Raw genomic sequence first — 14,565 nt, 5'->3', positions numbered from 1 at the left:
GCAGCAAGCTATTGTAACCAGCTTCCTGCAGATGAGGATTTTTTTTGTAGCTGCACCTAATATTCCTAAAAGAAGAACAACAGAGAAGCCCTGGTGTCCTCATGCAAATACTCCTTTCAGTTGTGGGAGGTTAAAAAGTGCTCCCCTTATTACTTCTTCTCATGCACATATAAATGCATGCTGTTTCAGAATCCTATTGGTTCCTGCCAGCCCTATGTGTTACGTGAGCTAGAAGCATTCTGGCTCATGAAACACATTGTTGAAAAAATGCACACCCATCAAGGAGCATCTGAAAGCAGAACTGGGTGCTTGAAAAGAAAATGCATGTCCCAACTGATAGAGGAGAATCTTTGTGGCTCCTTGTCTGTTTGTGGTATAACTTGCTGGACGAGCCTTGGCAATGATCTTGACATCTGACACTTGAGGTTCAGATGTTCCAGTCTTGCTGACTTCAAAGTGTGCCTTCCTTCTGTCAACTCATCCAACAGGTTAGCAGCATTTGAAACATTCAAACTGCCAACAGCATCCAATTTATAGCTCAGAGGGGATCTTTCTAATAATAGGATTTTCTTGACATGCTTAAATACTAATTGCTCACACTTGTGATGACTGCATACTGTTTTATCTCTTCTGACACGGAGAAGGGAGGTCCTGTCTCCTGGAAGCTTAGTCAGAAGTAAAGGACATCTAAGAGGAAATAACATCTAAGAGTGTAATGGGGTGGAAAAACAGAAACTAAGGGAAACAAGTGTCTGAAAATACTTGAAAACCTGCTTGCTGACTAGCTGAGAGTAGAAACAAGGCACTGCATAGGCTGTTCAGAAAAGCTGGCCTTTTATGTAGGGGATCCATGTGAGGAAGCAAACAAAAATAAAAATTAAATAGAAAAACATCCTATCACTGTCCCCATCGTGCTAAGATTTTAGGAGATTTTAAGATTTTTTAGGCTCTGGTCATGTAAGTTATTTTTGAGAGAAATGAATCAAACTAAAGAAAAAAAAATGAATGAAAACATTCAGAAGTTCAGTGCACTGTCTTGGGCACAGAAGCAAAGGCTACTCAATCCGCTTGCAGTATTTTTCTTTTTAAATTTGATGGATGGGCCGCCCAGTGGATAAAGAATTGGCTGGATGGCCGCACACAGAGAGATGCAGTCGATGGCTCAACGTCCACGTGGAGACCAGTAGCAAGTGGTGTCCCCCAGGGGTCAGCATTGGGACTGATCCTGTTCAACATCTTTGTCGGCGACATGGACAGTGGGATTGAGTGCGCCCTCAGCAAGTTTGCCGACGACACCAAGTTGTGTGGTTCGGTTGATACGCTGGAGGGAAGGGATGCCATCCAGAGGGACCTTGACACGCTTGTGAGGTGGGCCGATGCCAACCTTATGAAGCTTAACCAAGCCAAGTGTAAGGTGCTACACCTGGGTCGGGGCAATCCCAGGCACTGCTACAGGTTGGGTGGAGAAGAGATTCAGAGCAGCCCTGTGGAGAAGGGCTTGGGGGTGTTCGTCGATGAGAAACTGAACATAATCCAGCAGTGTGCACTTGCAGCCTAGAAAGCCAACCGTGTCCTGGGCTGCATCAAAAGGTGTGTGACCAGCAGGTCGAAGGAGGTGATTCTGCCCCTCTACTCTGCTCTTGTGAGTCCCCACTTGGAGTACTGTGTACAGTTCTGGTGTCCTCAACATAAGAAGGACATGGAGAGGTTGGAGCAAGTCCAGAGGAGGGCCACGAGGATGATCAGGGGGCTGGAACACCTCCCGTATGAAGACAGGCTGAGAGAGTTGGGGCTGTTCAGCCTGGAGAAGAGAAGGCTGCCTGGAGACCTCATAGCAGCCTTCCAGTATCTGAAGGGGCCCTACAAGGATGCTGGGCAGGGACTCTTCATCAGGGACTGTAGTGGTAGGACAAGGGGTAACGGGTTTAAACTTAAACAGGGGAAATTCAGGTTAGATATAAGGAAGAAGTTCTTTACTGCGAGAGTGGTGAGGCACTGGAACAGGTTGCCCAAAGAAGTGGTAAATGCTCCATCCCTGGCAGTGTTCAAGGCCAGGTTGGACAGAGCCTTGGGCGACATGGTCTAGTGTGAGGCATCCCTGCCCATGGCAAGGGGCTTGGAACTAGATGATCTTAAGGTCCTTTCCAACCCAAACCATTCTATGATTCTATAGTTCTTTCCATGGCATCTGACCTTCATCTGCGTACCAGCTTTTCGTCCTTTGGAAAAGCTCACAGATCTCCCTTCATCGCACCTCAGTGCTTGAGATGGGACATGTCATGGCTGAAGCACAAGAGCGGGGCAGGCAACCAGGCTCCAGTGGATGTTTGACCCAAACCACCCGAGGCAAGGCTACCGGTCCCTGTCCAGGCTGTGAGGTGTGAGGGCTGCTGCTGCCATGGCAAGGGATGTGGATCCCACCACAGCCCTGGCTCATGAAGGGCCCTGTCTCATCCCCTTTGCACCACGGCGAGAGGCAGCTCTGCTGCTCTGAAGCCACGAGGAGACCTCAGGCGTAGAACCTCTGTGGCAGTAAATGCACAGCCAAAACAAGATACCCTCCTCATTTTGACACACTTTTCCTTTCATTGCTGTTAGCTTCTGCAACAAAGAATCAGAATGGTTTGGGTTCGAAGGGACCTTAAAGATCATTTCGTTCCAAACCCCCTGCCAGGGGCAGGGCCACCTTCCACTAGACCAGGTTGCTCAAAGCCCCGCCCAATCTGGCCCTGAATACTTCCAGAGTCCATTTATTTTTCCTTTTTAGTTATGATTGTAACAGAACATTTACTTCATGCAATAAATCGTAGAATCATGGAATCAACTAGGTTGGAAAAGACCTTTAAGATCATTAAGTCCAACTGTTACCCCAGGACTGCCAAGACCACCATCAAACCATGTCACTGAGGGCCTCGTCTACAAGTTTTTTAAACGCTTCCAGGGACGCTGATTCCATCACTGCCCTGGTGAGCCTGTTCCAATGCCTGAGCACCCTCTCTGTGAAGAAATGTTTTCCTAATATCCAATCTAAACCTTCCCTGGTGTAGCTTGAGGCTGTTACCTCTTGTCCTATCACTCGTTACTTGGGAGAAAAGACCGACTCCACCTCACTACATCCTCCTTTCAGGTAGTTGTAGAGAGCAATAAGGTCCCCCCTGAGCCTTCTCTTCTCCACACCAAACACCCCCATGTCCCTCAGCCGTTCCTTAGAAGACTTGTTCTCCAGACCCTCCACCAGCTCTGTTGCCATTCTCCGGACCCACTCCAGCACCTCAACATCTCTCTTCTAGTGAGGGGTACAGAACTGAACACACACCACGGCTACCCGACCTCAGGAAGCGAACCCTCTTTCTTGCCACCATCCCAAAATCATTTATTTATTCCCCCGAGTGCCACCTGCACCAGGGACCCAACCTCTTCACAACCAACGGCAGCGGGCCGGCGCCTTAGGCCGGGCCGGAACCAAAGCCTCGGGAGCGCGTTTCCGCCGGAGCCGGACGATCGCCGCGGCGCTGGGGGCAGCCATGGCCGACACCGCTGCGCCGCAGCTGCCCGCAGTCCCCGCTGCGGGGCTTCCGGCTGCCCCCGGCAGCAACCCGCTGTCCCGCAAGCTCAACAAGATCCTGGAGACCCGCCTGGAAAACGACAAGGTGGGGCGGGCGCGGCCCAGGGGCGAGGCGGGGGCCGGGGCCTGCCCGGCGGGGAGCGCCCTGCGGGGAATCAGCCGGATGAGCCGTCAGGGGCAGCGAGCCCCGATAGGCTCCGGCGCTGGGAAGCGAGCCCGGTCGTACCCTCAGTTCCGCTGCGGAGGCGCAGCCTGACGTTTGCAGCGTTCATTAACAGTCAGGCTCATTTCTGCTTCTCCGCTGACATGCCACGCACCTGCCCGATCCCTTCGGATCGGAGGGAGGTTTGTATCGCTTAGCGCGGGGCGCGCTTCTCAGGCTTGTTTGGTTTAAACGTTTCGTAACTGTGGTTAGCTCATGCTTTCGCCGAATGTGATCTTACTGATGAAGGCTGTTCTAAAATAGTAGTCAATGTTCTGTGTTATAGCACACAAGGATATCCTTTGGATATTAGGAAAAATTTTGGATATTAGGAAAAATGTCTTCACAGAGAGGTAATCAGGTATTGGAACAGGTTGCCAAGGAAAGTGGTGGGCTCACTGCCCCTGGAAGTGCTCGTAACCTTGTAGATGAAGCCCTTAGTGATGTGGGTTAGTGGTGGTCTTGGCAGTCCTGGGGTAATGGTTGGATTGATGATCGAAAGGTCTTTTCCAACGTGGTTGATTCTATGTTTCTGTGATAAGAAGAAAGACTCAGCCACTATTTTACTTCTTTACCAACTAATCTGGAGTGTGTTTAGGTAGTTTTTCCTCTAAATCCAGTTATAATGTTGTTTGTTTGTTTGTTTTTTATAAGACCATGGATTTGGGAGGGTTACACAAGGTATAACCAGCTTCTTTGATAACTGTGTGGAAAGTTAAAGTGGTTTTTGTTTTATTTTCTAGGAAATGCTGGAAGCACTCAAGGCTCTCTCGACCTTTTTTGTTGAAAACAGTTTACGCACCCGAAGAAACTTGCGTGGAGACATTGAACGACGAAGCTTAGCCATAAATGAAGAATTTGTTCACATATTCAAGCAAGTTAAAGAGGTAGCATTTTTACAGTGTGACTAGCTGTCTTGCAAGAGTACTGCTATGTAATTTAAAGTTTAAACAAAGAAAAAAAGATTAAGAGAGGTTTTGACTTTCCAGGACTGTACTTTTACAGTAAAATCATTTCATCATTTGTTTCATTTGATGAAAGTCCTGCGCAGAGAGAGGTGATGTTTCAAACAGGTTAAAGTCCCAAGTGAATGTTGATCTTTAGAGGTACATTCTCTCTGTTGATTAACAGGGAGTCTAAAGCAAATCTGTTTGTTGTAGCTTGGGCATCTTGTTTTGGTGGGATGAAGCTGGGCCTAGGCATGGCATTTTTGATTTAAAACAGAGTTACTGATATTTGAACTTATTTAGGAGCTCGAGAGTATAAACGAAGATGTGCAAGCGATGAGCAGCTGCTGTGAAGATATGTCCAGTCGTTTGAAGGTAATAAATAAATAGATATTCTTTGTATATGATTCGTTTTGACATGCAACTACTTTCTTTTAAAAGTTGGAGTACTAACAGTGACACCAAGATGTTTCCATAGTATGTGTGTTATATTACTTTAGGATATTAATCTGTTTCTTTTTTTTTTGTTCAGGAAATGTGTTAATTTCTTCCAAATAGCACTTCAGAATGTAGCAATATACTTATTTTGAGAATAGCAGTGTGATATCTGTTTGAGGAGTGGAAAGAAAATATTTTATTAGATTGGATGTGTGTGAGACTAAAGGGTTAAGTACATTTGTGTATTGCAATTTAAAATTTGTGTGCCTTTCTCACTGACTACCTCTGTTGTGTTACTTGTTCATATGAATACCTCAAGTATGTTCATAAGAAAGTATATTCTAATCTAAAGAGGGAAACAAGTCTAGTGTGCCAATTTTTGTTCTCTTGGTTTTGTTTCAGAAGTGTTTCAGAATGTTGATATGCAACAAAACCAGTTCTGTTTCGTATTAATCACAAATTCACAACATTCTAGGGGGGGGAAAAGTTGTGTTTTATAATGTGTTACTAAATCTGGCTTGGGTTTAGTGTACAAGTTCAATATTCAATACAGCAATGAGTTTAAAAGGTTTATGGATGCCGAAGTGTGGATGTTTTGCTAAACCAAATCTGTTCCAAATATAGCACATAAGCTATAGTATGTGAATGAAAAACCTTCAGTAAAAAATCCTGTGACAACAGTTGTTTTTTCCCCTCCTAATGTGTGTGTGGGTACATTAGGTGTCCTCCGACTTAGATGAATAGGTTTCATAGTCATTGTCTGTAATTCCTATAAGAATGATTGTAGTTTGATGAACTTGTTCCAAAAACTGTGAGTGTACAGTGTAGCCCTCTGCAGTACCTAAGTTTCAGTTGTGGTGGCAATAGAATAATGCACCTCAGAGGTCTTGGATCTCTTTGAACACTGTTAATGTGGATATGTTCCCTAGTGCAGTTCAGGAACTATTTGATTAAACTCTTAAATGTGGAAATGAGTTAAGTGTCCAAGCAGATTTTTGCTCTTTTCTGTCTTTAGATCATGAAGTGTAACTGTCATCTGTGATTATGTTTTTCCAAAGTAGAGCCACCCTGCGGTGATTTCTTTTTCTGTTAAAGTCAGTAGGTAGTTTTGTTCTGTGCCCTGCAGGAGATTTACTTTACAGCCCTGCAGAACTCGTAACTTGTATCAGTTCAACCCATGTTTTCTCTGTCTGAATGAATGTAAGTTAATAATCCCATGAACTAACACTAAGTTGTTAAATACTCTGATATTTTATCTGTAGTAGAACACGAAGACGTGCAAGCATCTGCTCAGGCTGAATGAGAAGACAAAAATGAATTAACTAGAGCAAATAGAAGATACAAAGGGAAGGATCTATAGCATGTAAGGCAGAAAGGTGTGCTAAGACAGCAGTGTATTAAGAGAGCAGAACAAATACAAGATATGAAAGGGACTATATATTGATAAGCCGAAAAGCTTTTTACCTTTTTTTGTTTTGTAAGTTTATAATACCATACAATCCAAATAACCAGTCAGATCTGATTTCAGGACAGTGACTTGATAAATGCAGTGAAAATGAGAGAAGGAAGCAAGTGCTGCAGTGGGATAAAGCCAGGTTGAAGGATAATGAAAGTTTTAATTTGTATACTGAGGTGGGAAGGAAGAGAAAAATGTTTCTATTTTGGATCTGCAAGAAACCTCAAATACCAACCTTCTGATTTTTTTTTTCTGGCATATCTGACTCTTTTCTACCGGTTACCTTGTTTTGTTAGATGTAAGCTCTTGCATCACATAGACACAGTAATAACAGTATCTGGCCTGCATTTGAATGCATGTAAATAAAAACTGGCTTCCTGATATTTACCTAGATCTAAAAAAACCTGCTTTTCCTTCCTTACTGCTGTCCTACAGTTAGCATTCTTCTTGGCAATCAGTACTTCTGTCCAGAAAGTACTGGAAAGGAAGCAAATTTCTCCTGTCTTTCTGGTTTATTAAAATCTGAAACTCGAAAAGAAGGGGGGAAGAAACTAGTCTGGAATTAGTAGGTTTCCATACTGAATTGTTCAGGTCTAGTCTTTTGTTGTAACAGTCTTTTTTTTTTTTTTTTTTTAAGTTAGGCTGAAGCATTGAAAATCAATATTATTAAAAAAAGTTTAAAATACAAATACATTAAAAAACATAAATATTATAAGTCACAGAAGATATAAAAAGCTGAAAGGTAAATTATTTTGGAACTATTAAATGTTCAGTAAATTTTGTTGAATTTTTATCAAATTTGCATGCAAGTCCATAATAGGTTTCCTTTAGAAAATTCAGCAACTGCACCTCAGTGGTGCCCACTGTCTATATTCATGGAACAGCTCAGGCTCCCTCTGATGACCAAAGTTGTACTTGAGTAGTTGCAGTTCTACTTTCACCTTTCAAAGCATTCTAGTACCTTGACTGCTCTTCCACTGTAACTAGTGAAGTGTGGCAGATACAAAGGCTGAAATGAATCAGTGTGTGTATATTCTTGCATTAGACCTCTCACGGGTTTCAAGACTGGCATCTTCATTTTGGCAAACACCATAGTTTAATGAAATTATTCATGCAGAATATCTTTATAGCTGTTTCCACCTGTTCACTTGCAGTATTATTCCATGAATGCATTTTGATTTCAGGATTTTTTGTTTGGTTAAATCTTCTTATTTTTCTGTCTAAATGATCACTGGTGGTATCCAGTGGGAAGACAACAACTCCTGATGTCTTTTATCTTCTTGCAGAGAGAGAAGTTTGAGAACTCTTTAACTTCGTTGCAGCAATCCCTTTAGTCATGCCTTCTTTCTGTAACAGAATTGTTTCTGCGTGGGTTCCCTTACATTGGCATCACTGAACGTTTAGTATTGTGATGAACTAAATGTTCATCACATAGAATGTTTTAGGTTGGAAAACCTAATAGAATAGTTTAGGTTGGAAAAGACCTTTAAGATCACTGAGTCCAACTGCTAACCTAGCACTGCCAAGTCCACCACTAAACCATGTCCCTAAGCACCACATTTACACGTACACCAGGGATGGTGACTCCACCACTTCCCTGGGCAGCCTGTTTCAATATTTGACAACCCTTTTGATGAAGAAATTTTTCCTAAGAATCCTTCTTAGTCCTTATAGCCCTGTAAGCTGCTTGGACAGTGGAGCCTAAACTTGCTTAGACCAGCAGAGCTGTATTCATGTTGTTGAAAATGTCTGGATGGACAGTGGTACTGAGCAGTTCAACATCTGAAGAAATTTGTTTCATTTTTCATTTTGTAACAGCAAACAATTTATAGTCAACAAACAATCAGAACAGTTTCCAATGTTGATAATAATGTTTTTCTGTTAAATATAAATTAATCAATGGTGCGTGAATATAAATGTATAAAAAGATGAAAATATAAGTGGACAAGGATATTAATGTATTTTTTCATGCCTGAAAATAGGGAGAGTTAATAAATACTTCATTCAAGAAGACCTTTTTTTTTCAAAGAGTACACTCTTTAAACCGCTTATGGTCAGAAAGCTTCAAAAGTGTTACATATTTTAAAGGTTGTGTAATACATCTGATATGTTTGTGGTTTTCACATGCTTAATGATTCTAATTGTATTGTAGGCAGCAAAGGAGCAGACCCAGGACTTGATAGTAAAAACCACAAAGCTCCAGGCAGAAAAGTATGTATACCACCTTATTTATTTCTTTAAGATGTGATAATACTGATGGAATTTTCTTATAGATCTGACTCTGCCACTCTTATTTTTGAGTAATAACTTTGATTTGATTTTTTTTTGTATTTGTTGTTTTTGACACTATCTGAGTTTGTAGCTCAATTGGAGTAAAAATACTGAACTCTTAGTTTATTACAGGGGGATACAAAAAGGTAAGAATGTGTTAGTGCTTGTTCCGATAAAAATTGGTCTTTTAGAGAAGAGAATCAGTTATAGTGGTATAGTATGCTGAAAACGGATGTGTTTTACCTAGTGTCAGTTGGCAATATAAGTTATATTGTTTTGTAACGGGTATGAGCCTGCTCAGTGTCTCATCAGTTTCACAGGCTTCTTGTTAATGCATCATATCCAGTGGAAATCACTCTCTTGTTCAGGGACTGTATGTGGGAACAGAAAGTTGGATTATAACCTACTCTGCCATATTTAAAGCTAACTGTAAAATATGTAAGTGCTGTTTAATGAGCCTAACACAGACCACTTTTTCCCTTTCTTCAGCCTCTTGTGGAAGATTTGTATTTTGCTCTTTTAAGTATTTTTATTCATAGGAAGGGTATAATAGCCTATGACAGATTCAAGTAGTCTTTATTGTTTTTATGGCTAGGGTATTTGGTTTTACAGCTTTAGGCTTTGTCAGTGTAGGAGAATGAATCTCCTTGCTTTATGAGCTTTCTTCTGAAAATTACATACAGCTCACTGGAGACTAGAAATAATTATTTCCAGTGATAAATTTCTAGTAGAAATTATGGCTTTGGAGAGCTCTGGGTGCACTTTCAAAATCAGTAGGTTCATGTTGTGGACTTCAGCAGGAAGTGGATTATGTCCTGTGAGGGTCTGTGAAGTTAGTGCGTAATCTGTACGTATTTTAGAAGTTGAATGTAGAATAACTCCATAAAATACAGTGCTGGTTGATAAAAAATGAAGAATTTGGCAAAGCCACAGTTTAAGTAAATGAGCAGAAGTCAAGTAATAGAAAACTTGTTACTTTAAATGTGAATATGTGAAGTAGTAGGACAGAGAAGTGGCCATATTTTTTGTATATTTTTTGTGATCTTACCATATTATGGTTATGGAAGACTCATAGTGCCATTCATTAATAAAGTTGTTTTTTTATTTTTCTTGGCGAAACTTAGGAACACAAAGCTACAGTGGGAAGGTTGTTTTATTCTGTTTGGGACATTTTAGTAATCTTTTAATTCATTAAATGACTTTGATTTAATGCATCACTCTGGTTTACATCAGGCACATGAAGAGGCATCTGCTGCTGAATGTTAGGGCTTTCTTGAGAAGCTGAAGTTTTGCCTACAGTCAGACAAAATACAGGTCTTAAACCGATGATTCCTTGAACTTAACTGATGACATTTCTTAGCCAATAAAGGAGTAAATGATGATACTGGGAGGGCATGGCTTTTCTGTCTTCCAAGGGTTGTCCTAAAATGCCGATTGAAATGCAGAGATGAAAGTTGGACCCATTCAGAAAGAAGGCAATAGAAACAATGACCCTAAAGCAAGAACAGTTAGTCTTGAACAAAGCAGTAATTCCTGAGTGTAATAAATTTTTTAGAGTTCTTCCTGTAAAAAAAAATCTGTTTTCTTACCATGAACACAAAAGTTGTCTTCAGATTTCGTCAGTACCAAATTCCTATTTCTACTCAATTTGGTCCTACCAGCCGTTTATTTTATGATAGGCTTTTCACAAGAAAACATGAGTTAGGTAGAAGCTTCTTGAAATTTAGGATAATGGGAATTTGTGTTTGAATAGCACCGATATGGTAGATTTTTCTGTGTAATTTTTTAATATAACATCAAAATATTTTTTAATTTAAAAAATCTATTTTATGTACCACAGTGAGTTCTTAAATCAGTGCTGAGTAATGGTATGTTTTTAAACATTACCCTGAAAAATCAAATTAGTTATGTTCTTCCTTTTCACGTCAGTTATGTTCTTTTTCACAATGATCAATTACTGAACATTCTGAAATAGCAGAGATAATTCATTATGCCATTTTACTGAACCACTTATTTATACTGTCCTTCAGGAAAGTTTTTTCTCTCTGTTCTTTACTACATTAAGTCCTCATCTGTTTTTATGGTTTTTAGCCATTTTTAATAAAATAACTAAAGAAATTACTCTGATTTGCAATAAATGATTTGCTGTGGTAGCTATTGGTCAAAAGAAGGGTCTTCTATTATGCTTAGCATTTATCTATTTACTTTAGCTGGCTGGTTTTTTGTTGGAAAAAAATGGTAGGATTCGATTAAATGTTCTAAACCTGAAGGGAGACATTACACTTTCAGGTGTATTTCATGCATTTACAGTAATTAGGGATTTAGACTTTTAAAAATACTTTTTTTTTTGTATTTGAAATTTTAGGAAAAATGGGCCGCTGTCTTCACTCAGTATAACAAAGATAGAAAGTTACTTAGGCAAATACTTGAATTTGTATTTCACAGCTTCGTATTTACATCCCTTCGTTTTCTAAAAATACATTTTAGCTCTGGCTTTGATCAAAGATGTCTGGCTGTCTTTCCGTAAATATTCTTAAGGCCTTTTTCAGTAAATGGCAGGTGGAACCTTTGGCTTAGGTAAACCCTTTTCATGCTTGGTCAGTTCTTGTGGAAAGTAAATTTTGTCAAAAGGAGTTAGAATTAGTATCAAGTTTAAAGCAAACTGCAATTAGAAGAACAGAATGTTCACTTCAAAACCAGCAAAAGAAAAGTCAATAGCCAAAGTCTTTTTGTTTGGAGTTGTAACTTTATTCCCCTAGCTGTACAAAGTAAATAAAGCATAGGTTGAAATAGTAAGTGAACTGTTTTCTTAGATTGCAACATTGCAAATGTAAATATCTCTTCAGAAGTTTTTCCCTATGTGGCATTTGAACCTGTGTAGTGTTTTGGGGTCTTCTGAATCAAGAACTGCATGATAGCAGTGAAGAATAGTTTCCCAAAAATGCAGAGTGGCCGTGGGAACCTGAGTATGAGGACGCACATTTTAAGTTAGAATGCTTGTTCGTGTTTTTATTCTTGCATGTATTTCTTTTATTGTAAATAGTTGGGGTAGAAAATAAGATGTTCATCTCAGATTTAAGTTGAAACTTCTGCATTCTCAGGTTGTTGCTTTGCAGCATTGTTTTTCTTGTACCTTTGTGAGCTTTAGACCTGATTTGGCATACATGTTGAGTATATTACGTAGATAACAAATTAAAAAAGTAATCTATTGTGAAAAATAATGGAATAAAATAATGGAAAATTAATTCCTTAATTTTCCATTATTTATTATTAGAAGAATTATTATTTACATTATTTATAATTAGAAGAAAAAAATTAACTCTATCCCAGCCGAAACCAGGACACATTAATAAAATTGCATTTTATATTTGTAAGTATGTCAGAGTTGGTGCATTTCTTTGGTCAGTTAGGTTGCTAGTTCTGTTTTTATTTTCTCTATAAAGACTAGTTAAAATTACTGTACATTAGAAGCAGAACAGTTTTCCTTCATGTTATTTAAATTATGAAATCTGCCTAATATGGGAACTAGGTTCTCCCCCCCCCCCTAAAAACTGAGACTTGCCACAGCTTAATAGATGTGAAATGTAGTGTGAAATAAAGTATTTCCATGTAGTAGTGTGAAATAAAGAAATCCAAACCATTCAACCCATCTCTCTATAACATAAGGTTAATTTATTGCTGTTCTGTAATGTAGAATCTTGAATAAAATATTGGGGATTTTTAAGGTATTTCATAACCAACTTTGATAATGAAGAAAAACAGAGGTAGTTAGTTTAGACAATTATTTAGACAATTTCCATGAATTGTTAAAAATCCACTTCCATATCTTCTCTAGATTTCTGTACATTTACTTGAACACACTTTCAGGTTGCATTAGGCTTTTTATAAATAGTAACGAGGAGATTAGTTTGTTTTCAAACAACATCTGCTGCATTTTAAGAGATGTGGGTTTGTTTACTGCCATTGCTTATAGGCTGACAGAAAAAGGATCTTGCTCCTTGAAGTGAGATTTTAATAAAAGCTTCCTGTGACTTGTCAGTTCTCTTCCACTCAAGTTTAGTTCTCTCTTTTTTTTTTTTTTTTTTAAATTTGTGTGAAGCTAAAAACCTGCTTGCAATACTAAACTACTTCACCTTGCATTGGGAACAAGTGTCCTGGAGTTCAGTAATTCCCAAACCAGGGAAATAAGAGTTCAGTTCCAAAATAGTGTATGCAGAATGCCAGAAGCCTCTTTTGCAGTAGTTCTACCAGCCACTTAATGGTAAGATGTTGTACAAGATTGCTTTTAAGGTTAGCCACAAGTGATGGGCATGGATCTAACAATTGAAGAAAGAAACCAGAAGGTGATAGCTACAATATTAATTCTTTATAAAGCTAAGAAAGAGCAATTATGTGAGTGTATATGTATGCTCAGGGAGATCACAGAAAATAAGCCTGCAGAAATAGAAAATTGGTGAGAGTCAGAAGTAGTTTTCTGGAAGTAAAGACCATCATGCTCTGAAAACTGTGTGAAATAATGGGAATGGAAATGCCTTGGACAGATATTTTTTGGGTCAGGCTAAAGTTCCAGAGCTTTCATTGAGATTATACACCTCAATACCTTTACACATTTTCTCGTTTTGTTGGCTTCTATTAATTGTGTTTTTAAACACAGCAAAATGTGTTTTGATATCAGAGTCCTTATTAGTTACATTGATTCTGGAAACAATTTCTGTAGCACTCAGATTGTTTAGCTTTTAAAAAATACCTTTAAGTATGATTTCCAAACATATGTTGGGATGCACCAGTGTGTACTTCAAAGTATTTTAATTGAATTACATCCAGACTTGCTCTTAATTTAAATTCAACAAACGCAGTTCTTGGAGGTCAGTGAATGATTTGACTGTCACCTCTGTGCTCAATACAAGGTCAAAGTCTTTGGAAAAATATTTCTTAGGGAACATCTGCTGCTTCAGTAGTGCTACACTACAGATCTCTCATGCTTGTCTGTTGGTGGTGCTTTTTTCCTTTTTTAAGAAATACATTTTTGTCATAGTCAAAATAGAAATGATGCAGGAAGTCCACCAGTATTTGTAGCAGGTTAGAGAGGTTTGCCTTCAATAGCTTATGCTAAGAAAAGTGGTGAACTGGTGGTTTGCACTGATGAGATGTATTTCATGTCTTGACCTTTTGAAACTTGTAGTTACATTTACATTATATTATTGTGAATATGCTTCATGAGAAAAAGCAGTGATTGCCTAAACTGAATTACAGTTCAATGTGGGGGAGGGTGAAGGCTTGAAAATCCGAGGCTGATTTTTTTTGTACTCATTTGTACCAGAGTAAAGCATAGGTAACTGGGCATAACACAGGGATCAAAACAGCTAGAATGGATCCAAAAAACCCCAAAACAATCCACACCTTGATTTGTCACATTCTAGCCATGACCAGCAGAGAAAGTGCAAAGCCTTATTTTCTGCCACCTTTTCTACCTAGCAACCGTGTAGTCTGTTAAGGCATGAAGTACTCCTTGATCAATAGAAATAAGGCATGGTGTTATGGGTTGAGAAATACTAATCTGAAGTGCAGAATCAGTTACATGATACCATGCCTGACTGATGTTTGTCTAATCTGCTCTTAGAAGAAAAGCCGAGGAACAGGGAGCCCATGGTCTTCCCTGGGAATTGATTTTGGTTCTTTATTGTTT

General features: G+C 39.4%; 1 protein-coding gene across 2 annotated transcripts in view; it reads left to right on the top strand.

Moving 5' to 3' along the window:
- Nucleotides 1-3,357: 3,357 nt before the first annotated feature.
- Nucleotides 3,358-14,565, top strand: part of COG6 (component of oligomeric golgi complex 6) — a 56,684-nt gene continuing 45,476 nt past the window's right edge. Inside the window, exons 1-4 of one of the 2 annotated variants that reach the window (XM_030472777.1) lie at nucleotides 3,358-3,650; nucleotides 4,511-4,654; nucleotides 5,018-5,089; nucleotides 8,761-8,819. In XM_030472777.1, coding sequence (XP_030328637.1) covers nucleotides 3,525-3,650; nucleotides 4,511-4,654; nucleotides 5,018-5,089; nucleotides 8,761-8,819 — 401 coding nt within the window. In that variant the 5' untranslated portion in view covers nucleotides 3,358-3,524. Of the gene's footprint in view, nucleotides 3,651-3,708; nucleotides 3,911-4,510; nucleotides 4,655-5,017; nucleotides 5,090-8,760; nucleotides 8,820-14,565 lie in introns of those variants that run through there. The other variant, XM_030472788.2, reaches the window with a different exon arrangement.

The sequence above is a fragment of the Strigops habroptila genome, chromosome 2 (assembly GCF_004027225.2).
Source record: "Strigops habroptila isolate Jane chromosome 2, bStrHab1.2.pri, whole genome shotgun sequence".
In the NCBI taxonomy this organism is placed as follows: domain Eukaryota; kingdom Metazoa; phylum Chordata; class Aves; order Psittaciformes; family Psittacidae; genus Strigops; species Strigops habroptila.
Note: the sequence above shows the minus strand (reverse complement) of the source record. Positions and strands in the feature narration are given on the sequence as shown.